The sequence below is a fragment of the Xiphophorus hellerii genome, chromosome 7 (genome assembly GCF_003331165.1).
Source record: "Xiphophorus hellerii strain 12219 chromosome 7, Xiphophorus_hellerii-4.1, whole genome shotgun sequence".
Taxonomy (NCBI): Eukaryota; Metazoa; Chordata; class Actinopteri; order Cyprinodontiformes; family Poeciliidae; genus Xiphophorus; species Xiphophorus hellerii.
Genome location: NC_045678.1, coordinates 5719483 through 5747310, shown reverse-complemented (window position 1 = coordinate 5747310; position 27828 = coordinate 5719483). Strand labels below are relative to the sequence as shown.

Genomic DNA, 27828 nt, shown 5'->3' with positions numbered 1-27828 from the left:
AAAGCAAATATATATATATATATTTTTTTTAAAATAAAAATGTTATTTCTCTCTTGGCATGCTGCATCTAACTTTTTTTCTTCTAAGTTTACCAGAGCATTTTGTGTTTGCTACTAAACAGTGACAAAAAAAAAATGTCACAATCATTTTTAAACACATTTTTATTTCTTAGCTGTGCATTGCACAAAGATAACGATTCCTGCCAAAACTTTGTACAAGGTTATAAAACTCAGCTCACAACGACACATCCTGATTTACAAGTGTACAACATTTCTGACTGTAATTTGTGCCCATAAAACATATATTTGGTGGAGTCTAGGATGAGAGGGGAGGTTTATTACGCAGTCACTGATAATTGGTTATTATTTGCTAAGATGTATTTGTGAAGAAACCGAGCTCAAACGCAAAGATTAAAATAACAGCCTCAGATTGTAGCTACAGGCAACGCAACCATCAGACTACATGGGCCGGTCTGTCAGGAGCCCCCAGTCAGTCTCATTAAACTAATAAGGCCTTAATTATTTTACTAGTGTTTCTTTTACCCTATATAACCTAGTTTTCAACTCATTTTGATAAAAAAAAGGTAATTATTGCCAATAATTGCCTGTAATTTTATGGCCCTAGCAGCAATGCATAGGGCCATAAAATTGGCTACCTAGTGTCAAAGATTTTGTCTCACTGCTTGGAAACAAACTTTCAAGTTTTATTAGACTAATCGGGGCCTTGGGGTTTGTGTCAGTAGGAAAAACCAAGACTTATCTACTGTACGTCAGAGAAAACACTTTCTGTTACCACCATGTATGTCTCTTTTAAAATGACATTATCCTACAAGGAGCGTAGAAATAAGACACTTCAAAACCATTTTTGAACATAATGTAAAATTAATGACAGAACAAACTGATATGTCGAAGAAAAAAAGCTATAAGACATCTCTAAACAGCTCTAGTAACCCGTCATAGCTAGAAACGATCTTTGTAGGCTTGTAACGCTCCCTTGTTCTTTTTTAAGTCGAGTGGCGCATCCTGTTCCTACACGGTCTTCGGAGCGCCGGGTCCGCCTCCTCTCAGCTGACTCCGGAGCAACAAACCAGAACCCGCAGCTGCTGTCATTAAAGCCCTTAGCCGGCCGGCACTTACAGTCTGCTCGAAAAAGTAGAACCGAATCATCGACCGTTTTTACGGGATGGTATCGTGTTCAGATTCACCTCGCGAGCGATGAATAAAACGCGCGCCGAGGGGACCGGACGGAGACCGGCGGCGGGTGTGTTTGCTCCGTGCTGCTCAGTACCGCTTCTCGGGCTCGTCAGAGGATGGAGCGCTGGTTAAGAGTTGGTGGCGAGCCGTCCGTGTCCCGGTGTCTCCTCGGTCCTGTCCTCGTCCTCTCGCTCCTAGCGGTGCAAGCGAGCTGTCACAGAACCTGCACACACACAGTCCCCTCCGGCCGTGAGGTGAGCCTCGGCTCTTTCTGCAACGTTCACTGAACAGTTTGTAGCGCTGAGCTGTTAGCCAGCTAGCTTCCTGAGCTGATTGACGTTGATTTTATTAACTATAAATTCTATTAGATGATGTTTAAACCCAAATTTGATTAACAAATATGTTTGAGAACCCTACTCCACACTCACACCGTGGTAAAGTTTTGTTTCTGTTCACTGTAATTTGGAATTTAGCAGTTATTTGAAAAGCTAAGAGGCTAACCAGAAGCTAGCCTGTTCATCCGGCTTAATTTGCAGCATAATTTATGTGTATTTACCCAATTATAGCGATTATTCAGAAATTTACAATCAGTTTATTAGTTCTAACTGTTCAATTTAAGCCTCACTTCTCCTAGCAACAGCAAAAATAGTACGTCCGGGTGGGCATTTTCAGAATAAAAGCTCAATAAAAATTTAATTGTAAACCAGACATCTGCAACTTTACGACCCAAAGAGCCGTTTTTATCCCAAGTCCAGCAAATTAAAACTCATCTAGAACAAAAAATGTTGCATGACCTTTTAAAAAAAAAAGACAAATTTTAGTTTGACAAGAATTTGTTGTTTTTAAACAACCGATTTTAACATTTGAAATAAAGAATTAATAAACAACTTTCTAAAAAAAAAAAAACTTGGCTACATTTCAATGAGATGAAGACATTTTATTTGTGAAAAAAGGCTTTACAAACCTATTGACAAGAAAAACATGATCTGAATGTTACTGGTACTTTGTTTTACAAAATTGATGCAAGTCCATGTAAGGCTGGAAACCAGTTAAAATCTGCAATTTGTATTATGTATTATTGTACAGTTTGACATTTTGTGCTGTCAGAATTGTTTGCTATTTTTTTCTGCTGTTGATTTCGTGAGTATCAATGAGTTATAAAACATAACTAAATGATTTAATTTTATGTTTGTGGAGCTTTGACCACAGTGCCATTCTGTTACCTAAAAGATTTAAAACTAGTTGTATGTTTTTATTGTCACTTTTATAATTATTTCAATGACTTCCAAATACCTTCCTAAAAGTTTAACGCCAAACTGCCCACCCGAAATACACATACACATGTAAAAGTATTGGTTTATCATTTCAGCCAGTTATTTAGAGCCTTTGTGGAAGGTCAGACCTCTGATCTATGCTAAGATTTTCTAAATATTATTTACAAATAGTAATTGCGAAAATAAGAGCACATGTTGGGTAGCTTAACATTGAGTAGAAAACTTAAATGTAAAACAAATATTAAACAAATGTGAAAGAAGAGCTGTGGGGCAGCTAACTCACTGATTTTCAAGCCCCTTCAAACACACACACACAAAAAAACAATTGCATCACATTAAAGTTCCTGTTTGCTTCTTTTAGGTTGTCCATCAAGTGTACTTGAAGCCTGAGCGCTTGGCAAAGAGAAGTTCTCCTGACGACCTGCAGCTAAAGATAAAGATCGTCTACGACAGCAGCGTTGACCAGTAAGTTCATAGTGACATGAATTGCAGTGTTGTACAGTTCTCTGCAAACTGTTCACACTGCTTTAAAGCTGCAGTTTGTAACATTTATTTTTTTTAAATTGTTTTTTTTTTTTACATAACTGTTTAAACTGTCACCATGTTGTGACATCTTATGAGACAAATAATCTGTGAAAAGATGGATCTCCCTGAGCTACTCTTTCCATCCGAAGAAATTCTCCGTTCCCGACCAAAAACAATCAGTCAGAGCTAGGAGGCGGGTCTTAGCGCTGCCCATCAATCTTATGTACTCGCTGCTAAATGTGCTATTGGCAGAGAAACAACTTGTCGTTACAGAAAAAAACGTTTATCTTACCATTTGTCGTCTGTGGCTATGCTGACTAGGCTGAGGATTCACAATAGGCTATGCTAGCTGCGTCGTAGCTAAGAGCCAGGGGTGATTGACAGCGCTAAGACCCTCAATCAATCAATCAAATTTTATTTGGACAGCACATTTCAGCAACAAGGCATTTCAAAGTGCTTTACATCATAACAAACACAAAAACCCAAAGTCATGCAACATTGAATCAACAATAAAAACATGACATTAAGTCATGTTAAATCCGTAATTGATTATGTTTCGAATACAGTTCTAACAAGGTGGGTTTTTAGTTGAGATTTAAAGGAAGTCAGTGTTTCAACTGTTTTACAGTTTTCTGGAAGTTTGTTCCAGATTTGTGGTGCATAGAAGCTGAATGCTGCTTCTCCGTGTTTGGTTCTGGTTCTGGGGATGCAGAGCAGAATCAGAACCGGACGACCTGAGGGGTCTGGAAGGTTGATACTACAGCAGACCTTTAATGTATTGTGGTGCTCAGCTGTTCAGTGATTTATAAACTAACAACAGTATTTTAAAGTCTATTATTATTCAGTCTATATATATCCTGCAACTTTTAGATGTGCCTCTGCTGCACCACACCTGAATAGAATAATTAGGTCATTAAGGCTCTGGAGAACTGATCTACACAAGGAGGAGGTCATTAAGCCATTTCATTCCAGTGTTTTGTACCTGTGGCACATCTAAAAACTGCAGGACAGCGGCCCTCGAGGACTGGAGTTTGACACCTGTGATTTAGTCAGACCTGTGAAGACGCTGTTGCAGTAATCAATGCGACTGAAAATAAACATATGGACGTGTTTCTATAGATCTCGCTGAGACAAAAGTCCTCTAATCCTGGAGATGTTCTTCAGGTGGCAGAAGGCCGACTCCTCCTTACTCTGATTGGTTGTTTCTAATTAGCACTGGGAGAAGGCACAGGAGCTCCATTTTTTGTTTGTTTGTTTTTAAAACAGATTATCTGTCACATACAGTACCATACTGTCATAATATAGTGAGAGTTTCAACAAATATGTAAAAAAAAATTTTTATAATAGTTACACAGCCCTTTTAACATTCAATTTTTTTTCTTCTGACAACCACAGAACTCTAGGTTATTTTATTGGGATTTTACTTGAAATAACAAAACACAGTTAATTACGATCTTTGCTTGGGTGAATACTTTGCAGAAGAGCCTGTGGCTGTTTCTCTCAGGATATGTCTCCTTCAGCTTCCCATATCTGAGGCTTCATTCGCAGTTGGCATCAAACAGTCTGAACATGTTTGAACAGCCCTTAATGCCAGGGTGAATCCACGCAAAACAGCACAGAGTTTTGTTTTCTTCCGACCCGTTTAGGTTGTCTGCGGCTTTTCATTTGCTTTAATTGGAGTCGGGAAACGCTCTGTCCTGAGACGCGCCGGGCGAACAGCCGCTGACATACTGGGACTCCAGAGACACAGCAGAGCTCCCACAGCGTCGTCGATTTGTTTGGAATATTCCGGAAAGGATTTTCTTTACAGTGATCTGAAAAAGTGTTTGCTGCTATCCTGATTTTCTGTTTCTTTGCATGTTTGTCGCACTTCAAACACAAAATGCAGTTTTTAAATGAAGGCGTCTATTATTAAGGGAGGAAAAATTCCAACCTGCATGGCCCTGTGTGGAAAAGTGGTTGTGTCCCCCGTTAAAACGTAACTGTGGTTTGTCACACCTGAATTCCTGATCATCACTTAAACAGAACCTGCATGACAAAGTGAAAGACTACAAAAGATCCTCAGTCTATTAATAATATTTGTATTGGTTAGCATGTGTGTCATTTTGTTGTGGAAAATAAAAAAAACAAATATTTCTCATCGTCCTTTTATGTAAAAATCTCATTTGTGTGTCACGTTTACATAATAAGTAACATGTATTTTATTGATTTTAATTTTTTTTGCTTATATGAAAAATATAATTCTATTCAGAAAGTTGTATTTTTTTTCTTACTCATAAAAGTCTGGGAGTTCTTTTGGTTTAAGACCTAAAAAGAAAAGAAGCCGTTCTTTCATTTCACTAAAAAATAACTTTTAGGGGTTTTTTAAATATATTTTTTTACATGACGGTTCTTAAAATTTGCTAAGTTCAGTAGGATCTTGTAGATCTTTGGAGCTCTTGTCGGATTATCTTAGTTGCAGAGAGCATAAAAACGTCTCTTTGGATTGTAAAATGGACTGACCCTGATTTAACGACATCGGGGGGAAAAAGAAAACGTGTGACTGTAATGTGATAAATGTGTGACGCTTTAATAGACATTAATAATTTTGCTAAGGCACCATATATCATTTTTCTGTCGGTGGTTAACGTGCTCACTCTTTGTCTTCACAGACTTCCTGCTGACAAACGGAGACTGGTGAAGGTGAGAGGACACCTCATCCCATCCTGTTTAAAAAAAACAATGGCTGCAAAGATAAAAATGGCTCTTGGTAGATGAGGATATAAACCAGTGGAGCCCAAAGCCGGTCCTCGAGGGCCGGCATCCTGCATGCTTTAGTTCTCTCCCTGGATCCAATGATGGCTCATTAGAGGCCTAAGAAGAACACAGACATGCTGAAAAGGTTGTTGGTACCACCAGAGAATTGCTACACAAGCTAATAGTTGTACATGTTGACTGTGGGTTGTGTATAAATATGTGCATGGCTTTAAATCGGTACATCATTAAAATAAATGACGTGGTGACTTTCAAGTAAAGGTGCAACGATAAAGCGGCGCCGCTTTTCTTAATTTTGGGTGTTTGCCGATTGTCCAACACTTCCATGTGAAACTGATCTCATCTACCTCTTTAAAGGTCTGAAAGTCAACCACTGAATTTTAGACCTTTACTGAATTCTTCCTCCATATTTGTCAACTTTTGAAACAAAAAATATTGGTATGAATCGGAATCGGTAGGTTGTTTTTTGTTTTTTAAAGATTGGCGATTGGCTGTGGTTCCCAGCTCTCTCTGTACGTCTCTCTTCAGGACAAGCTGTTTCCTCAGGCCATCGACTACCTTCAGAGGGCGTTCAGCTTGAGGCGCAGGGTGGGACCCGTGCTGCTCAGCAGGTACCTCACCAGTCCCATCACCGGGTTTAGAATCTGGGCAACAGTTGGCGGATTTAGTAACTATGTGCGCTTGTTCATTTTTGGGTTTTTTTTAATTGGTGGAAACAAATGTCTTCCTTTACGGTTTTAGTTGTCAAATCCGGAAAGACATCAGAAACCAGATAAACCTGTGCAATGTTTAATATCTTTGTCTCTTTTCAGACAATGTGCAACCAACCAGTACATGCGGAAGAGAGGTGACCCTCATCGATACTGCCAGGACGCCTGCGCAGACGTCACCCGGTGCGGTCCCGTCGTCGTACCACAGCACCACCTGCAGGTCTGAAACTGGGAAAAAAATAAATTTTACACCAATAAAGTCAGAATATGAGAAAAAAGTCATAATATTGCGAGAAACAGTTGTACAACAGTATGACGTAGTAATGTGAGAAGAAAGTCGTAATAACATGAGAATGAGACAAAGCAATATAACTTTCTTATTGCTACAGAATAACTATAGAAGATTTTTTTCTTTATAAAACACTTAAAATCATTTTCTAATTTTCTTCTGTTTTTTGTCTTTATTTTGCTAACTTTGTGACTTTATTGTCCTAAGATTACAACTTCATTCTCGTAATAAAAAAAATCTCAATCTGGCCCCAACACACTGTCGTAGGTGTTGGACTTAAGACTAAAAAAATAATTGTGAATTTATTTTTTGCCTGCTTTAGTAACTGTACTGTTAAATCTTGATCTGTTGAAATTATCTCCATGGACACCAGGAACTGGGTATCGGCCACCAAACTTTATCTGGTTTATGGACGGCCCTGGAAAGTGGAGGGTGAAGGCATCAAAGAGGGTTTTCCACATTTCTGTTTGTTTTTCAGCAATGTAAGGTTTGCAGTGAGTCTGGGAAGTCCTGTGGCCCAGCGGGGCCCCCGGACGGCCCCGGGGTGGAGGGCTCAGACTTTGTGCTGTACGTCAGCGGCATCACCACTGAGCGGTGCGGACAGGAGAACATAGTGGCCTACGCTGCCTACTGCCAGCTGGAAGCAGAGCTGGACCGGTCAGCTTAATTATCCTTTAACCTTAATAAAGTCCAGGAATAAAGACAAATCTGTATCTTTTAACTCTCTCTCTCTCGGTGTGTGTGTGTGTGTGTTTTCAGGCCCATTGCAGGCTACGCCAACCTGTGTCCAGCCATGATCTCCTCTCAGCCTCAGGAGTTTGAAGGAATGCTATCCACTGTCAAACACGAGATCATCCACGCTCTGGTAAGAACAGTTTCACTCATCTCTGACACACACATCACCAGACCGGTCACAATAACACATTCTGCTGGACGATAAATTGTCCCAGAAGTTATCCCGATAAACGATAATATTGTTGTTTTGAGACCATTAACGGTAATGGCATCATAATGCCAAAACACATTCTCAAAGATCAACAAACGTTACATTTTAATGAACATTTTAACACTGGAACCGGAAGACATTTGAAATATCCAAATAAACAAAACAACATAAACAACAAATAAAATTAATTATGAAGTCTCTGTGAAAACAAAATTGTCCTTCAAAAAAGGTTTAGTTGAAATCCAAAGCAGCCAACTGAAGACTTTAGTCATCCAGTTCATAGTATAAAGAGAGAGAGAAAAACGATAACTCGGCCAAATGGAAATTTTTCAGCTTCTTTTAATTTATCAGGTCATTAATTGATCTACTGCTTATTGCAACAGGCCTACCTATTAAGCTTAATTAGTTTTTTTTTCTTGATCTGGAATACACTTCCTGTTTTTGCTTTTTTTCTGAGTAATAGCCATACAAAACACTTCAAGTCATTCTTGTTACGTTAGCTTTGCTGTTGCTAAAGTAAAAGGTTTCCAGCCATGAAAATCAACGATATTCCCTACTTCAACATCTCTCTGCCCTACTTCCTACTTCAGAAACTGAGATTTTTGTGTGTGTTCACCAGGGGTTTTCGGCCGGTCTGTTCGCCTTCTACCACGACGACGAGGGCAAACCTCTGACCCCGCGCTTCGCCAGCGGCCTTCCCGCGTTCAACGAGAGGTAAACAGACGGCCGATCTCGCTCCGCTCCGCCGATTTCATTTCTTATCCGCCCTACACTGGCTGTGTTTTCATCCAATCAGCTTCGTTTGTGTTGTGATGCTGTTTCCAGTCAGATTCCCCTCCTCTAACCTCTTAATCTTTGACCTGTTGCTCAGCCTGGGCCTGTACCAGTGGAGCGAGGCGGTGATCAGGAGGGTCAGCCGACTGTGGGACATCAGAGGAGGAGAGATGGTGCGGCACCACGTTCACGTCCTGGTCACTCCTCGGGTCGTGGTAAAGAGCAGTTTCTCTGCTTCACAGATTCACTGTAGAATTTATAAAGTCAGTAATTAATGATTGACTTTCATGGGGGCGGGCTCTAAAATTTCTGGTTCTCTTTTAAAAAGGCGGTATTGTGTAAAATTGACATTTTTGAGCTATCCATCATGTTATAATGTTATTCCCTCTTCAAAAACATACTTGGAGTGCTGCCTTGATTCTTTCATGAATGTTTGAGAAATTCTTTAATCTCCACGGCAACCATTCAGCTGTGTGAAACGCCTGAGTGGTACTTAGCTCCGCCTTTGAGGACGAAGCTCCTCCTCTGACCTGCATTTTCCAAATTCTTGGGCTTCTGCCTCCCAGAGCAACCGTGATGGATTGATTATTCAAATAATAGTCAAATAATTGACTAATTGTCAATTTGAGTATACACCCTAAAAAAAGTAAATTTGCTCAAAGACAACACAGCCAGAGTAATTAATCCCAAACTGTGTAAGAGCTCTGATGTTAAAAGTATTATTATCCTTTCCTACAAATGATCAAGCATAGAAACAAGGAATACTATAATATTGCATTTTAGGCAAGAATATGTTTAAATGTATTATTTAAAAACAAAATTATTTGCATGTTTTATGTAGTTTTAATATCGTTTAAAATAAGCTTAAATGAGCAAATGAAAAATATGCAGAATGTGCCATATTTATTTACTTTTATCTGATTACTGCTACGAGTAATCGATAAATACTTGTTTACTAATATAATTATCTTTTAGCTAGCTTTAATTTGGCAATGACATAAAATCCAAATTAAATACACTGAAGCCTCTGAGGTGACAAAATGGGAGACAGCAGGTTTGACTGGTCTTAAAAGCGACACTGTCGCCTCATTTTGTTTGGTCTTTCTTTAGTGTGTTTAAAATTTCTTTGTGTCCATTTTTGTTCTTATCTGTCTATTTTCTTATCAGCGTTTTTAACGGAACTCTGTTAACTTGACAGAAAACCCAGTGAGTCTTGGATGTGTTCAGTAATACTTCAGTTTGGTCTGGATGTTGGTTTAGCGGATGTGACGGAGTCACCGCGTTGTCTGTGTCGCTCCCGCAGGAGGAGGCCAGGAGGCACTTCAGCTGCCCCATCCTGGAGGGGATGGAGCTGGAGAACCAGGGCGGGACGGGAACCGAGCTCAACCACTGGGAGAAGCGGCTGCTGGAGGTCCGCACCTTCCCCCCCACCCCGCTACGTTTTACAAAACGCCAAACAAACCCACCTTGTTCTTTCCTCCTCGTGATTCCGCACGACTCTCTCCAGAACGAGGCCATGACGGGCTCCCACACCCAGAACCGGGTGTTTTCCCGCCTCACGCTGGCTATCATGGAAGACAGCGGCTGGTACCGGGCCAACTACAGCCTGGCCCAGAGGCTGGACTGGGGCCACGGCCTCGGCTGCGACTTCGTTATGAAGAGCTGCAAGTTCTGGATGGACAGACAGAGACAGAGGTGTTGTTTAAAATAAGAAAAGTAATAATTCCAGATGTCAGCTTTTGTTATTTTTAGTGCCAACTCTCAGGGTTATTTTTATTTAATAGTTTGGTGGCCAAATTTTCCCTACTAAGCAGTCTGTCATAAAAAAATATCAGGATAAATAATCTGAGTTTGTTCTGTAACTTTTTGATACAAAAAGGGACAGTATTATGCAAAATTGACTTTTTTGAGCTTGACACAATGTTGTAATGTTATTCCCTCATCAAAAACATACCTGGAGTTTTGCTTTGATTCTTTCATGCATGTTTAAGAAATCCTTTAATCTCCATGGCAACCATCCAGCTGTGAAAAATGCCTGGATGGAAGTACAAGGACGGAGCTCCTCCTTGGAGCTACAGATTCCAAGATTTCACATCTCTCCTCTGTGGCTCCGCCACTCAGCTCCTTCAGACTAGCCAGCATCAATTAGCAAACAGCTGGTGGAACTGAGCATCTGTCGAGCTCAATATAGGAGCTACTCCTCAGTGAAAACGCTGGTAAAAATGTTGCTAAAGGGTTAATAGAGGAGCCATGTTGTGATGACTTTCTGAGAGTGGTGTTTCAGAAAGAGTAGGAGTTTTTAGAGACAGAGGCCCAATTTCAATGCATTAAACTATGATGTAAAATTTCTTTCAAGTCACGTTTTATATATATCTACTTGATTGTGCTATAAAATGACACTACTTGGCGAGAAAACACATCATACTGCCTGTTTAATTGTTTCTTTTTGATATTTTCTGATCATGCTTTACTTTCTCAGTTTCTCCCTTCACTGATTGCAGGCGGCACCCTGTGACCCCGTTCTGTGACACGGTGCGGGCCTCTCCTCTGCAGCTGACCTGCAGACAGGACCAGCTGGCAGTGGCTGTCTGCAACTTACAGAAATACCCCCAGCAGTTGCCCCTGGAATACCAAGTGAGTCAAAAACCTTTTCCCAGCAACCATTTCTTGGTTACTATGCATCTAAACTTGACTTTCTAGATCGTCACTGTACAAATTTTCTAACTAACTGGCTATAGACGTTTTGGAAAATGTACAGATCGGATATTTCAACAATAGAATTAGCCAATAAATGAAAACCTATCTCAGACAGCTCATTGAGTGACATAAAATGATTAAATGAAATACCTTTTTTAGCCTCTGACCACTACTTTTTCAACCCAAACCCTAAAAGAAACACCCCTCGTTCCACCCCAAAAAGAAACATTACCCCCCAAAAAAGATACCCAATATAAATAAAAAAAAGACATCCCTCCCAAAAAGGAAAAAAAAGCTCTCCCCATAAAAAATGTAATACAGACATTTTTCATTAAAATAAAAAAATACAAATAACCAAAAGAATATTTTCCCAACCTGAAAAAATATCTCTCCACCCCCAAAAAATACATTTCCTGAAAAAAGTAAGTTGATAAACATTCAAAAAAAAAGTACACATTCCCAAATATAAAAATGAAAAGAGTATAATTTAAAAAAATACATTTCCAGAAAAAATGTTGATATTCCCAAGCAATAGACAATAAATGACTAAGAAAAGACATTCCCATGTGCCTCGTTGTTTTGTCAGTATTTCGATCGGATCCCGGACGTGGCTGCAGATCAGCTGTCGTCCTTCGGGGGCGCTGTGGAGATCGCCGATTTCTGCCCCTTCAGCCAGGAGTTCAGCTGGCACCTCAGCGGAGAATATCAACGAAACTCGTACTGCAGAGTATCGGAGAACCAGCCAGGTGCTGCTCACACGTCGCAAAGACAGATGATGATGACTAGAATCTAGTGCTCTGAACATCAGCTGATGTCTGAGTTAAAGTAATTTAACCATCTATGTGTGTGTGTGTGTGTGTTTAGACTCGTGGAGGAATTATGGAGCGGAGCAGTACGGCCTGGACTCTGTGTGTCTGTACCAGAAGTCGGCCTTCGTCATGGAGCAGTGCACCAGGAAGATGACGTATCCAGACTGGGGCTCTGGATGCTACAAGGTGCTCTCAGTTTGTCCTCACGTAGCGAAGGACCACCTGGAGTCTGCTGAGATGTCTCTCATGTCCTGCTTTAAAAGAAAATATATACATCTATATTTATTTGTGAAGTTGCATAAAAAGTTTTAAGTTGTGACTTAAAGTATGCTGCTAACAAAGTTCACGAAAACGTATTGTTTTTCTGAGGTGCGAAGAATGCATAACGATTTTAGGTTAAGCAATAAGATTAAGAGGAAGAGGTTGGATCATTTTAACTCTGGACTGCAAACAGAAGTTGTTCAAACTATTTTTTTCTATTCTGATTCCAGCTGCTGATAATGTCCTGTTGCTGCCACAGGTTGGCGCCAGTGTGTCAGCTAAATACTAATTCAGTGAAGTGAAAGGTTTTCTCAAGGTTGTGACCTACGTCCAATTAAAACAATCCAGAAAGTTTTTGTTTTTATTATGGCACATATGCACTCATGACATGTGACTGTGTCGTGTTTAGGGGCGTAAAGCCGGGGTGTCCAAACTTTTTGCCACATGGGCCAGAATCCCGACGGTGAAAATACTCTGGAGGGGCTTTGTTGTTTTTCCCAACTTGGAAAAACAAAATAATTTTTTTTTTTTTTTTTTATCTGCTCAGCAAAAACAAGCAACATTTTAATGAAACAAAGTGGCAAGTTTTTTTTTTCTTTTGTATTAATAAAAGGCGGACAGTTTCCTAACATTTAGAGTAATTTCAGTTTATTTGGTCTAGAAAATGTTTTTATTCTATTCCCACCAACAAAGAGAATTAATGTGCTCTTGTCTTTTTTTTTTTTTTGGTAAAAAGTTGCTAGATGTCGACAGCTCTACTTACTATAAATATAAAATTACAAACACAACTATTAAAGGAAAAACGCTTTGTGTCTAACAGTTTCCTTTAAAGAAGAATAAAAATTTGTGATTGAAGTTCTCATGCTGAAAAAAAAAAAGACAAAAGTCCACCGGAGGGCCAAAATTTGTAACATTCTTGAACCAAAGAATTGTAACATTCTTTGTGTCAGAGTTCACACAAAGCTGTTGTAACTGTTCAACGCAGCAGCTGCTGACCGCTGTTGCTTCCCCGCCTGCAGGTTTCGTGCTCGTCTCAGGGCCTGACGGTGTACGTTCAGGACCGCTCCTTCCTGTGCGTGAGGAAAGGTCAGCAGCTGAGCGTCAGCGTCCGGGTCAACGACTGGGTTTACAACGGGGTCCTGCTCTGCCCCGCCTGCGCCGACTTCTGTGACGACTGCCCCCTGCCCCACCAGCTCCTGCCCATCAACGCCTCCAGGAGCAACCCCATCGGTCAGTTTCACTCGAGGCTTTGGTTATAACACAAAGTTATCGATTAATGACTTAATCTACAGGTAACTGACTGCATCGATCGACTGAGGATTAATAAAAAATAAATAAACCTAAGTTCTCACTTGTATCAAAAGGGCCGACCGTCTTCCCAGAAGATGAAGGGCTCCATTTTTAATATGCTGAATTTAAAAAAATTACATAATATAATTATTTTGTGTCAGCTGTATTAAATACTGACAGGATAAACATGAAACTGTGATTCTCACAATACTAAACTTAGACGTCTTTATAAAACAGGAACTTCTTGGGTTGATGAATAGAAAGATAAAATATGAAAAGGATCATTCAATTAATTGTAATTATTTAATTTCCCTTTGGGATAAATGCAGTATTTTTTGAAAATATGTTTCACACTCATCTCCCCATGAACATATACATGTTCACCCAGACTGGTTGCTCTTGAAGGAAAGTTAAAACTTCGCTACATAAAGTACATTAACTCAGGACAGCCCTCAGAGTCAACCGTGTTTTTATTGTCTTTTTTCGACATGTTACATTTTCCCCTCTGCGTTTCTGCCGCCACATCCTGACCTTCGTAGCACAAAAGCCATTTCTGAATGAAAAGCTGACGTTCCTTCAGCTCGGCTGAATGAACGCTATTAAGGTTAAACTTAAGGAGCTCGTCGAGTGTTTATATTTCTAAACAGAACCGCATAAAGTGCATTTTTCATCCCGCACCGGACTCTGTTCGGACCATTTGTCTTCCGCCATCTTTAATTCCTGTGTCTGCTGGCTCCGCTTAAGGATGACCAGCCGCGCCCTCTTCTGGACGGAGGCCCAACTACACTAAAATAAGTCCTAAGCAGACATTAGGACTTAATCGACATTTCAACGTAATTCAATGAATTGTTTGCATCCCTTTTAAGAACACAACATTAATTATCTGTGTTTGTTTGCTTTCAGATCCCTGCTCCAGTTCTCCAGGTCTGGCCATCACTCTCTGGCTGCTTCTGCTCAACCTGCTCCCTTTAGTGGCTGGACTGCTGATCTGTCACTGGAGCTGATGACACACACACACACACACACACACACACACGCTCACAATAAGGTAGCTAAAACTCTACTGTACTGTAGCCCTCAGAGGACTTGATGACACACCTTGTTTTTCTTCTGTATTTGGTTTTCTTTCCTTTAACCTGAAGCTGGGAAAAAACAACCTTTTTACATCCCTGACTCTCTCTCTCTCTCTCTCCCTCCCTCCACTCCTATGTTATTATTTCCACCTTCGACTCGACGTTTTTCCTCTCAGGATCTTTGCTCTTCCATTCCTTTTTTGGGGTTTTTCCAATGACAAAACTGTGTCTGCGTCTCTCGAAACCGTCTGCCACAAAAGGATGTGTTTACATGCACTTCAAAAACCAGGTTGCCCTCTTTTTTTTTTTTCTTCTGTAATTGAGAACCATGGTCACTGTAATCAGAATGTAAACAATGCAGACACACCTACTTGTTTCTAAAGGTTATCGCTGGCTCGGGGAGGTACGGTTATTTAAATGTGGCAGCTTATGTGGTTACTTACAGGTAAACTGTTCGTATTGAAGGGAAAGCGCATGTTATGACCCAATACTTCTCTCTTTTCAAGGCTGCGGTGCGTTTATATTGATGTAAATATATAGAATTATTTAAAATTAACCATTTTTATTGCGAGAACAAACACAGACAGATTTCTGTTATCAAGTTAGTAAAGCAAAGGTTAGCTTTTGATTTTACATTTCATTCTATTCTTGAATTCACCTGTCAAAAGGGTCCTCCCCTTTTCGGATAACAGTTTACTGCTTTCGACACAAGCGTTCATATCTCGCATTGAAATTCATCCTGCATCGTCAGAGCCCAGTTAATTATTAGAGCTCAACTAATTGTTTTCAGTCACTTGAGCTGTTGCTATTCAGTCCCAAACATGAGTGAAATTCATCTGAATAACATTTTTGTGAACGTACACAAACAAAACATTCAGAATATCACCCACACTGCAATCTGTAATCCACTGATCGATCAAATCAGATTTGCCTGTCAGGATGTACTAATGCTGCCAAACTGTCCTAAGAATTGAAGATTGCTAAGATAGTTGCCAGATTTGTTGTGTTGCCCTTCAAATTTCAGGTAAGTCATTCCCAAATCTTGGATTTATGAAAGATGTCACAGTTGAGATCTTTTCAGCTGCAATTCGGAAAGCCACTGAGATTTTATTGTCGTTGTGGCTAGTTAGCATGCTAACCTCGTTTAGCAGCACAAGATGCTTCATTTTGGTTTTGCTTTTAGATGCTAAAGGAGACCTAGCAGAAATAAATGCAGAACAGCAGTACTTGGTATTTAATGGAATACCAACAGACATTTTAAATGGGCGGCGGCCATTTTGAATTCAAACTGAGTAGCCTAGGTAACTCTGATGTTTCAAGTCAGATTTCTAACTTCGAGAGGTGTCCAAGTTATTTTTCCTGACTCAGAATATTAATTAGTTTGGCTTGTAAGTACAAAAGGAAGTCACCATTAGGGGAACATAGTTCACTCGTGTTTTTTGCAGTGCATGTAAACATGTTTTCATAACTCTTATATTACAGGGAACAGAATACTCATTTGATTAAAATGAAATCTAATTTTATTTCATTTGAACCCTCCCATGGTCTTATGAGACGGGGTCATTTGGACCCCACAGGTTTTTTTTACTGTGTGCGCGGTCTGGCGAGGTCGCATTGACCCCGTGTGCATTTTTACTGTTTTTTTTATTTATTTATTTTTGTCCACTATGTGGTTTCGAGAACTGACGGTCTGACGGGACAACTTCCGACCGTGACATCTGTCGCACTCCTCCTGAGCGCCGCGCTGAGTCAAACACAGCAGGGTGTTCGTTTTTCTCCCAGTGAAGGAGGAACACGATGGGTGGAATCTCTCCAGCTTGAACCCATTGTGAAAGTTTTTTCAACTTCTCAATGATCAGGTTTTATATTTATTTTCCTCCTTTCATGTTGCACTAGAAGTAGAATTAAAGATATCAACACTACAGCTGGATTTCAAATCTCCTTTTGGACATTTTGTTTAGTTTTTGTTCATTCATCTCAGATGGGAACAAAGAGGAACCCTAGGACGTTTTTTGGGGGGGGGGGGAGGGATTTTTACACTAGAACACACTCCTGAGGCAAGACTGGAATCTGCGCAGTTTGGTGACCCCTGCTGGCAGCTGTGGGGAACAGTTTAAAGCTTTAGAATGCGAGGCAATCTGTCATACAGAAACGTTTTAAATTATATGTGTGTGAGGTGGAGTACCTGGCGTTTAAATGAATTACCTCTCTTGTAGTGAGCAGACCTCGTGTTTCATTAATGAAGTCATTGAATGAATCTGTAGCTCTTGTTGGGATAAGCTGTTCACGTGAAGGTACAGCAGCGTGTTGAGAGCTCATTTCTTTTTCTGAAGCTGAATTTCTGCTGAGCTGATTAATCATACGCTGCTTCTGACATACAAAGTCAGAACCTGGATCTCGTCACACTCAAGTTAACGGTCTCTTGGTTTTATTCGCCTCAGAATTTTTTTTTTTTTTGTAGTCCAATCGGCTGATTTAAAAACTACAATCACTGAGGCACTTTCTCTGACCTCCCATCAAAAGCTATTTAAACAGGAAGAGCGGTACGCTTGAAAGTTTGGAAAACCTTGGCATGCCTGGGCAACGGTAATCTGCACGTGTATTGCTACGTGTGCTACAGGTTTGACATGTAAGCCGCCAGACGTCGCAAGAAAAACTGTTTAGCAACGCTGTTCTATATGAGAGGAAGCCATATTTGTGAAATTCTGACTTTAGGTAGTGTTCTTCTTAAATACAACCTGTGAATTCTGACTTTTGAGAAAAAAGAAACGGGCAGCAAAATTCCTACTTGGACGTGTGGAATTGAACACAAAACTGTGCCAGACCTTTGGTACTTGGGACGTTCCATGTAAATGTCTGATTGAAGTTGCCACAGTGTAGCCATCGGTTTGAACCGTATCCTGACATTTCTAGGCACATCTAAATCCACTTTTTGTTTTCCCATCAGTTGTGAAAGTTTGCTTGCTCCATTTCGATTTGCTGTAAGCTACAAGGAAAGCTACTGCCTTTTGCAGAAAAAACGACGGTTGGTGATGCCTATAGGTATCTTATGGCAAAACTGTGCTCTTAAACTCTTGATCAGTATTCTTATTTCCTAAGGAGGGATTTAGACCCTCCACTGTTTTCCTATATCTGCCTCTACTCTGGGTTAAACATCCTGCAGATGGAGCAGGCAGATGTCAGAGCCACTGACGGACAACACCGGCAGGAACGCAGCGGTGCTTCTTATTTTAACATGGACGTCAAAAGAAACTGAAGGACTGTTTTAATCAGCTCAATTGTAATGTTGGACACATCTATTGCAAAAGATGTTTTGCAGTTTTGTACATGATTGTTTTTAAAATGCAGCCCAGCGAGATAAAGACCACTTTGTCTGAACTGGTCCTCGGTTCAGCGGCTGAAGTCTTTACGTTCGCAAACCGGAGGAAGCTACGGCCAAACGTCTCTATGATGTGAAGTGTTCGTTTCACTGCAGAACAAATGACCTTTCAGCTAAATGTCTGTCTGTGTTTTCTGTGACGGGAGACTGAGAAATGCTTGTATGCTGTTAAAGGTACACATAAAATGTTTTTTGGGTTTTTTTGTAAACTAAAGAAGAAAGGGTTGACGTCGACTGCGCTTTTCATTGCTATCAGTAGTGTCAAAAACAGAGATTCAATGTTTGTACGGTAAACTTTTCAAACCTTCTCGGTGACTGTTAGAGCCTTTTTTCAGTTATCCTGTGGTTTTGTTGTCAGGTGGGGTTACTGTTGGCCCTTTTCCACTTGCACCTGCTCACAGCAGCTTGACTTGGCTCCATGTGGTTCTAAGGGATATCCGCCTATGTGGAACCAGACACTTTTCTAGGACATACTTTGCTGGGGGTCGTAGTGTGCCTAGTTGGGCTGAAAGAATGATGTCAGAAAAGTGTCGGTAAGAGCGACTCGTATACGGAGGCTACAGACCTGGACGCGGTGGACTAGAGTTTGACTTCCGGTATCTTTGCCGCATGTCTTTTCTCACTTCTCTTTGACCGTTTCTATTCTGGCAGCTGGAAAAAAAAAAAAAAAACTAAAACAAAAGGAAAGGAAAAAAAAAAGATATTCGGTTAGATAGGCAGAGCGGTGGTCAGAGGTTGCGACAAAAGGAGGACTACCCCCCTTTTTTTAATAAGGAAGACTTTTTGGGGGGCACTAGTGAGCTTTATTGAACAGTAAGGAGGCAAAAAAAAAAACACAGGTAAAAGAGAGAAGTGAAAGTCGTACAGCAAAGGACCTGACACCAGGAGTCAAATTCAGGGCAACCGTGTTGACGTCTCCAGCCTCTCCTGCTCTGAATATGGTGCGCACATTCTAGCAACTGAGCCAGCTAGCTCGCCTTACGATAATCCGACCCGCCATTTTTAAAGACTCACAACAGCGACCGAGTGGATCTGTGACCATGGCAGACTCGGCACAATGTTCAACGTTTTTTGTTGTTTTTTTTTGTGTGTGTGCCGTGTCACACTACTTTTCAGACTGTGGGACTACGCAGTTATGACAACTCCACCCACTAGAGTCCTTACTCAATTAATGGAAAACCAGTCGAACTGTGTTGAGCTGCGTTGTTATTGGGAAAGAGCCATATGTGTAATAGAAGTTTTTGTTTTTGTTTTTCCCCCAAACAAGTCAGAAAGTTGATGGTCTCTCAAATCAAACCATTAAGGATTTTCATGAATGTTTTGGTTCCTACAGGGGTCTGTTGTCTTGGCAACTTTGGACTAGCCTTTTCCTTCAGCAGAAAGTGCTGTAAGATGCTGACAACAACAAGGCTCCTGATCTATTGGTTACTTTGGGGGAACAAACTAAACAGCCCTCTTTTGTCTTTAGTTATCTAATTTATAGAAATGAAGAATAAAGGACTGAATAACCAAACAGAGCAAAAATAACTATTAATAAACTCAAAAGGACTTGACAAATTACCCTTACAAGGTCTTTATTGTTTTTGAAGAAAATTCCATCCCGTTCTCCAGCTAACTCATATTAACCTGCATCTCCATAAAGTACTTAAAGAATGAACTTTGTTTTCTGAAGCTTGCGCTACACCAGAAGAGCTGGCCTTAATAATGAGGACTTTTCTGATAAACTGCAACAGAGTAACTGAAGGATGCATTTGGGTTCAGCTCTTTATTTATTGACGCGTTTTCTCGTAACTCGTCTGTTTTTGTGTTCTGATCGACGTTCTGGCAGCAACATGTCCAGCGTTGATGTTGGTCTCGTCACTGTTAGCACTGTTCAGATGATCTGACCTCGGCCCGTTTTTCGTCGTGTATTTGAATTCGTGCTTCTGTATTTATTGATGTTGGACTGAGTTGGAAAAGAAAAATCATTTTGTTGTTAGAAAATGTCATGGAAACATGGCGTTTGTGTTTTTATTTTAGCACTTTGGTGAAAAGCAGTGGAACAGTGAAAACACTACTTTTATTTTCTTTTTTTCTTTTTTAAAAAGGGCTGCCTTTATTACAAATAAAGGCTTTTCACCTCCAGATAAATGCTTTCCCCCCCAGAACAACGAGTTTTGTCTTATTTAAATAATATCTTATGAAATTGGTAAGTAAACTTGCTCATAACTCCATAGCCAATTAGTCTTTAAGTCAGGTTTATTTGCGCAGAATATTTCAAAGTTCAAAGTGCTTTACGTCACATAAACATAATACAGAAACCATCTAAGGAAGGAGAAATAAACGACACATTTTATCAAAATGGCATTCTCAAAATCATCACGCAAATATATTGATCAATGTTCCAGTTCCAGTGAATCAAAGGGAGCCGATGTTTCTGCATCTTTGCAGTTTTCTGGAGGTTTATTCCAGATTTTGTGGTGCATAAAAACTGAATGTTTTATATGCTGTAATAAAATGACCACTGAGCAGAAAGGATTGGAAAATAATACTTTCTCTCTGTTCTAGTATCTGCTGCAGGTTTGAGTATTTTTTTCCTGACTTGGGCAATTTAAATCTATAAGCTCTGTGTTGTTTTGCTTTCATAAGTAACTATGGAAATCTACAGACATGTTTTACTGATCTATCTACAGTTTGAACTGTGACCCCAGCTCAGAACTCTGGTAGTTTATTCCAGCTGTTTCGTCCTTTGAAGGTGTTCTTTAGTACGTAGTCTACTAGATTAGTAGTTCTTCACAGTTTCCCAAAGAATCACTTCAGATTTTCTTTGCCGGCAACTGGAACCCGACCCGTCGGATTTGACTAAAAGAAGTTCTCGGCCGTTGAGTTTTGGTTCATCTCTACGTCTTAAGGTCCGCCCTGTTGGCCCGTCTGGCTCTCCGGAGCGCTGGCCTGTTCTCCGCTCTCCTTGATCCACAGGAAACCCACTTGGGTGCCGAAGTTGACTCCGTCTCTGACGTGGGAGAAGAAGTCGTCGGGATTGCAGGAGGTGCAGGGCGTCACGGGGGGCCGGGTGGTCTCCGTGTTGTCGTGGATGTGTTCTGGAAGGACGCCGCGCTGCTGGAGGAGAACTCTGGGAGCGGAGGAGCGGTGACGGTCAGCGACTAATGTACCGAACGTACTCCATTTGTCTTTTAAGAGTTTTATCTGTATTTGATTTTTTTTAAAATCTGCTTACACTGTGTCATATTCTTTTTATTTTATTGGATTCATACCTGTTGGCGAGGAGGATGTCCACGTGTGGCTTGGCCGACTCTGGATCAGGCACGCAGTCTGGATGGATGGAAATGAAGTCTGCTGCCTGCTCTCTGTCCAGCGTGAAGCAGCACACCCCCACGGACGGCCCCACCGCCACCACGATGTCGCCGTACCGACAACCAAAATTCGTCACCATGGCGTCCACGGTTGCCGTGGCCACGCCCATCAAGGTCCCTCTCCAACCTGGGAATTGACGGTAAAGTTTAGGTGATATTCGGAGAACAAGTTAACAATTGGAGGGTAGAACAGACTGGAGTATGAAGCAAGCTGGGAAAAAGAGAAGAATTAGTCAGAAGGTGATGTCTGGATGTGAAGTATTAAAAAGTAGCTGCGTTTCCATTGGGCATGTAGTTGTGCAGTTTGACATTTCAAAAATACATTTGCGTAATGGAAGCATAACCATTTTGAAAAAACTTGTTTTTTGATATAAAGTTTTTGTGCTTGGGTGAAATGTTGTTTTTGCTGTACGAAAATTGGTTCACTTCGCAAAACCGTACTGAAAATCCTTTTTCTTTTTTTGTATTAGTCGAGTCACATGATCAACAACGGGATGTTGCCACTGGCTCAAACTAAGAAGAAGACGACGACGACAGGAAGAAGTTGGAACAGCAAGTTTCTTAATGGTGGGGAAAAAAAAGATTTTGTACAGTGATGTCAATGTCTGATACTAAAGAGATAGTGTTACGTAAAACTGAATTTTTCGAGCTTTACTTCATGTTATAATGTTTTTCCCCTCATCAAAAACTTACCTGGAGTGTTGCCTTGATTCTTTCAAGCGTGTTTAAGAAATCCCTTAATCGCCCATGGCAACCATTCAGTTGTGCAAAATGCCTCAGTGGACCTGGCCCCGCCTTCTAGCCCCAGCTCCTCCTCTAAACTGCGGAGTTTAGAGGAGGAGCTTCTGCTTCACAGAGCAGTCCTCCTCCTCCCTTTCATTCAGCTCCTTCAGACTAGCCAGCAGCAATTAGCAAACACCTGGTGGAACTGAGCATCAGCTGAGCTCATTATAGGAGCTACTTCTCGCTGAGCAAAACATTGTTAAAGGGATAATAGAGGAGCCATGTTGTGATGACTTCCTTAAGGCGGAGTTTCAGAAAAACTAGGAGCTTCTTAAAGGGACAGAGGCCCAATTTCAAGGTGTTAAATTTCAAAGTTTTTCAAGTCACATTTGATATGTATACAGCCTTTTTATAATAACTGATGGTAGCATTATGTGATCGTGCTATAAAATGACACTGTATGGATGGAAAATACATAATTCTTCCACTTTCATATTGCACTTATGACTCAAAACCAATATTTACCAACATTATAGATGTTTCCATTTTCTACCTCATGAAAAAAGGACCTACATTGCTGCTTTACCTCAGTTATCCTACACTGCATCCACATCAGACGGCCAAACTACATGACCAATTACGCAGATATATTGTGCATTTCTAACTTTGCTGTGACGAGTCAGAGTATTATTCACCTGCATGCGCGGCCCCGATGACCTTCTTCACGGGATCGGCGAACAGGATGGGCAAGCAGTCGGCCCCCTGACCCGCCAGAACCACCCCCGTCTGATCGGTCACCATGGAGTCGTAGCTCTCCGGCTCGGGTTTCCCCAAAACCCACACGTCGCTGGCATGGTTCACCTGCAGGACGCAGGTTTGAACGGGCGCAGACGGGGTTTATGATTAACAGCTGGATCGCGTGCACCGTAGAGGCTTTTTTCTTTTGGTTTTGCAACAACGTACCTTGACCAGACGCAGGGGAATGGGATGGAAGCCGGCGTGAACGGCCAGGCGCCGCCTGTTTTCTTCCACCACGGCCCGCGGGTCCCTCCTCCTGCTGCTGCTGAACAGATTCAAGGAGGACAGAGTGGGGATGTAGGAGACGCCGCCTGAACGGGTGCTGAAGCCGTGGCCGAAGCAATCTGAGAGACACGGAGGAGACGGACAATGTCCAGCTTTACTGACAAATAGGCTCTGTAACTTTGCCTCTTACAGTGCAGACGTTGGACAGCGTGTAGACTTAGTCGGTACATTTCATTTGAAAAATAATCCTCTAACAATCGCATCCTTGGATTTTTTGGGGGGACGGGGTTGTTCTGACCCGATGGTACCGTTTTTTTTTTTTTTTTTACCAGTATCAAGACATGTATATCAATAAATTTTGCTACAAGTGCCTGAAACTCCTCGAGTCTTACATTGTAACATCAGAGTAATAAACTAATAAACCTTTTAGGTAAAATGTACAAAAAGCAAATTCAGTCATTTTGCTTTCATTGAAGAAAACAAACAAAAGCTTCACAACATGTTTTAGATTTTTTTATTTATTTATTTCTTATAATCTAGCACACATTTCTGACATTTCTAAGTGAATCATCTAAAACTAAAAGTTCACAGGGCCATTTCTCATTTCCACTGAATCGTTTTAACAGGTTGAAATCAAATCTGAACTTTAAGATGAGTGACACGTTTAGTTTTCATACATCTGTACAAAATGACAGGTTTTTTTTTAAACTTTAGTCATCATCGGCTATTATATATTGCAGAAGTGAAATTAGCATTTTTAGGACACATGCAGCTCAGAAGAACATATGCATCACCACATGAAACCGGGAAGGTTAAAAAACTTTCCCAAAGTTGACCCTGGATGGTGTGAGAGGTCACGGGTTCTGTCGACAGACTTCTTCAGTTTTTACTGTTTCTAAGGGTTTCAGATCTAAGTAGTTTTAACAAAAGACGGAGACAACCTCGGGAAATACAAAAGGCAGTTTTCTAATGCTGACGTTTTATTTTTTAAAGTCTAAAAAGTTACCCAAAATCAGCGTGGCAAATACTGTAAGTTTCATATGCAAAGTTTTGAGTTGGGCTTGGAGAGAAACCTGCAACTCCACCAGTCACCCTTCTGATAACTTTTCCTGTTTGAAACTTTGGGGTTAACCTCTGACCCTTCAAGCAATCATGCATCGTCAGTAGATTATAACATTTCCCCCCGTATTAGTTTGTGCTCATTTCACTTTTTATTTATTGACAAACACACTAAACTTTAAAAAAAAAAAAAGTCAAAGTTTTGTTGTGCAGCTCTTTTAAAAGCTCTGTCATGGTGGCAGCATCGGACACCCTACTGTCCACTGAGGTGGAGTTTATTGTAAAAACATACATTTTATAATGATCAACCATAGAAAACTACCAATCTGGTATTTATCTGGATCGTTTTTATTCATTTATTAGATGTTTTTATTTATTTACACTCTGTGCTGATATATATATGATTTTTGGGGGGGCGTCCAAAATGTTTTTTTTCTTAACGAGTCCATGTTTTGTAAACATTAAACTTTATATAGATGTTATAGGCCTAGAGTCAGTGAGTTGTGTTCATATTTTGAGTTTTTTATTAATATAAACAACATTCAAATATTGGAAAATGATGGCATTATCGTCAATTTCTTTGGGATTAACATTGAGTTATTGGATAGGGGACGTATTAAGCATACCATGCATTGATTGGCCCCTGCCAATTATTTTACTAATTTTCATTAGTAAAATAATTTTTCCTTGGCGTTTAGGGCACCAAAAGTGGCTCCAGCCCAGGGGCCCACATCCTTGTAAATCCGGCCCTGATCGGATTTCAAAATGAGAAAAGTTACAATATCTTTATGATCTTTGACGCTATTTTGGTTGAGAAAAGTTTAATCAAATTAAGTGATTTTGTTTTTGTACATCTTAGAACAACCTTAATCCACTTTTTTTTTTTTATAAATCAATAAATACCTCTGCTGAAACCCACCTGGGATCAAAGTGGACCGCAGGGTTCTGATGTCTCCCTTCAAAGCGGGCAGCTGCTGCAGAAAGGCCGACACTTCTTCCTCCGCGTCACCCTCAGGTGAGTCCGTGTGGGCGGAGCCACAGCAGTCCGAACAGGTCACCTTGTCCGTCTGCGTGACGTCGTAATTAAAGGTATAAACAGCGGTAAAGAGCGTCTCCTGGTACCGAGCCAGCACCTCTCTGCCCCGCGCCGTGGTCAGCACCCGGACAGCACTCAGGTCCAGCTCGTCCAGGGTCCGCTTGAGTCGGTACAGACGCTCCGCGATGGACCCGGAGTCCAGGACGTGGACGCTCCTGTGGGAGCCCGGGGACGGGTCCGAGAGGCCGTTCTCACGCCGGTGACGTTCCGCGCCGCACAGCAGAAAGACGTGCGAGTCCGCTTCCTGCAGCAGAGAGGCTCCGGGGCTGCAGCGGCAGCAGCGGGTCAGATCCAGCAGGACGGCCATCCTCTCCCCGGCTGTGTGCTGAGCTCGGGGCAGCGCTCTGTCTTTATAGCCGCGGCAGGGAGCGCGTTTGTCCGGCGGAATAACAGAGAAACTCCATCTGGCTGCAGAGGAACTTCCTGCGCCGCGTCGCTCCGCCCAGACTGGAAACCCCGCTCGGCCGCTGGAAATTCTCATCTGGGTTGGTTTCCTCCTGCTGCTGCTGCTGCTGCTGAGTGTTGCACCAACATTTACTGCAGGGCACTCAAAGTTTGCAAAACACCAAAAACATACAGCAAAGCGAGGCACCAACATGTAGAAACGTTTTAGATTGTGCAAAAGTTTTCTTTAAAAAAACTGATCCATAGAGAGAAATGAAGCTTATTTAGGAAGTGGAGGCGCCTTGTTTTTCTTGATCTGTGGGATTAAAGTTTTTTTTTTTAAAGCAACTAAGGAATGTTAACGTGTTAATACCTGCGCAGTACGGGAAATAAAATGTCTGACGCAACTGTAAATGCCACATGTATGAACTCTAAAGTATTTATTCAACTTAGCTGATAGAAATCGCATCTTAGACTGCAGGCTGGGGTACTGCAGCTTTTAAAGGGGCAGCATGTACAATGGCATTTTATAACAATCAAGTAACTGTTATCTTCAGTTGTTTTAAAAAGGCTACATATGATGTAAAAAAAAAATTCAACTTTGTAATTTAACACCTTGAAATTGGGCCTCTGTCTCTTTAAGAAGCTCCTGCTCTTTATGAAACTCTGCCTTCAGGAAGTCATCACAACATGGCTCCTCTATTAACCCTTTAACAACGTCTTTACCAGAATTTCACTGAGAAGTAGCTCCTATATTGAGCTCAGCTGATGCTCGGCTCCACCAAGTGTTTGCTAATTGCTGCTGGCTAGTCTGAAGGAGCGCCTCAAAGGTGGCTCTAGGAGTAGGAATTTATTGGCCCGTTTCCACTAGCACCTCTGAAGGATGCTTAGACTTGACTCAACTCTACACAGTTTGGGTTCCTTTCCTTTTGGATTTACTTTAGTCAAAACTTCTCGTCCACTATTTTCAGTCTGCCATGAAACCGCTGAAAATCACTAACTCCACGGTCAAAGCTTTTGATCAATTTTGGTGCAACAGCGTGCACAGTATAGACTCGATGGGGCGACCCACAACAAACAAATACACCAAGAGATTTCGGAGAAACTGGCTGCCCATGGGCACACGAGCAAAACGACGTCTGTGCAGCTCCTGTGTGCTCTCGGCCCGCCCACGTTCCCACATTTCAGTGAGGAACACCCTGCCAACGGAGACGCGTCCAACTTGGCTAGAACCAAACCAGACAGTAACCGACCAGAGCGAGACTTGATAATGGAGAAGAGGCTAAAGAAGGTTCTATAGACGTGGCTGGTGCCACAAAACAGTTACTGGGGGAAAACCTTCTTAGAGTCGAGCAACGCTGAGCAGGTGCTGGTGGAAAAGGACCTTTAGCCGCTTTAACCATGTCATGGTTATTGGTGCCAGACTGGTGCTGGTCTGAGTATTTAAGAACATAATCCACTGACTGTGGCCAAAAAAAAACAGACATCCAGTGAGCATCAGTTGTGTGGACAAAAATGCGAGTGAGAGAATATGCAGATTGATTTGAGATGGTGTGGAAAAGCAACAAGAGAAGTTCTGCTGCAACCAAAAAGTTCAACTTCTGAAGAAAGTTGACTGATTTCAGCTGAACAGAGCACCGTTGGGATCCAGGGCATGGAGAATTTTGCAGCCTACAAAACAGCGGTGATGTCATGATGTCGTCTTGTAAATATGGACCAAAGTGTCTCAGGAATGTTTCCAAGACCTTTTGGACTCTATATTGGGAAGAATTAAAGCAGTTCTGAAGGTAAAAGAAGCTCCAACCTGGTACTTTGAGCTGTAACTAATGAGCACTAACACGGTTTTTATCAAACATGGTGGTCATTAATCCACAGCTAACAGGTTTAACTTCAGACAGACATTAGGACTGCTCGGTATTAGATCATCATTCTTACCCTAACCCAGGACAAAATAACTCAATGAAGACTACACTTAAGACAAATCTTGCTCACTCCCGGCTTTCTCGTGCCCCCAGCTCTCTCTCTGACCTTTAACATCTTGTGCACTTTAATTTGTGTCAACTCAATTCAACGACATTTTGTGAAGGCAATATATTCATGATAAATTGTGCAGCACTAAGTAAATATTGTCTGAAGACTCTAAAATATCCAATTTCTCTTTTATATCCGTCACCAGCGTTCTGTTTGTGGTGGGCTGTGGTAAAGTTCGATGTTAA

General features: G+C 41.2%; 2 protein-coding genes and 1 long non-coding RNA gene across 4 annotated transcripts; 2 read left to right on the top strand and 1 right to left on the bottom strand.

Moving 5' to 3' along the window:
- Positions 1–213: 213 nt before the first annotated feature.
- On the top strand, positions 214–20047 carry lmln (leishmanolysin-like (metallopeptidase M8 family)). 2 transcript variants are annotated; one of them, XM_032567703.1, is made up of 16 exons: positions 217–1447; positions 2829–2932; positions 5644–5674; positions 6275–6357; positions 6559–6676; positions 7224–7402; positions 7505–7610; positions 8311–8405; positions 8563–8680; positions 9769–9876; positions 9973–10160; positions 10967–11099; positions 11749–11908; positions 12027–12157; positions 13252–13462; positions 14426–20047. In XM_032567703.1, the coding sequence occupies exons 1-16, from the start codon at positions 1310–1312 to the stop codon at positions 14524–14526; spliced, it is 2004 nt and encodes a 667-aa protein (XP_032423594.1). In that variant the 5' UTR covers positions 217–1309; the 3' UTR covers positions 14527–20047. The 2 variants fall into 2 exon arrangements, with proteins under 2 accessions (XP_032423593.1, XP_032423594.1); XM_032567702.1 differs by having other exon boundaries at positions 214–1447; positions 9769–10160.
- Positions 20048–20194: 147 nt separating this feature from the next.
- On the bottom strand, positions 20195–25961 carry lacc1 (laccase (multicopper oxidoreductase) domain containing 1). Its single transcript, XM_032567704.1, has 5 exons — positions 25052–25961; positions 23014–23192; positions 22746–22911; positions 21229–21454; positions 20195–21086 (listed from the first exon to the last, which is right to left on the bottom strand). The coding sequence occupies exons 1-5, from the start codon at positions 25824–25826 to the stop codon at positions 20861–20863; spliced, it is 1572 nt and encodes a 523-aa protein (XP_032423595.1). The 5' UTR covers positions 25827–25961; the 3' UTR covers positions 20195–20860.
- LOC116723112 (uncharacterized) lies at positions 20987–21967 on the top strand. Its single transcript, XR_004339914.1, has 3 exons — positions 20987–21103; positions 21243–21467; positions 21798–21967. It is a non-coding gene; the product is annotated as an uncharacterized LOC116723112 (long non-coding RNA).
- Positions 25962–27828: the final 1867 nt, after the last annotated feature.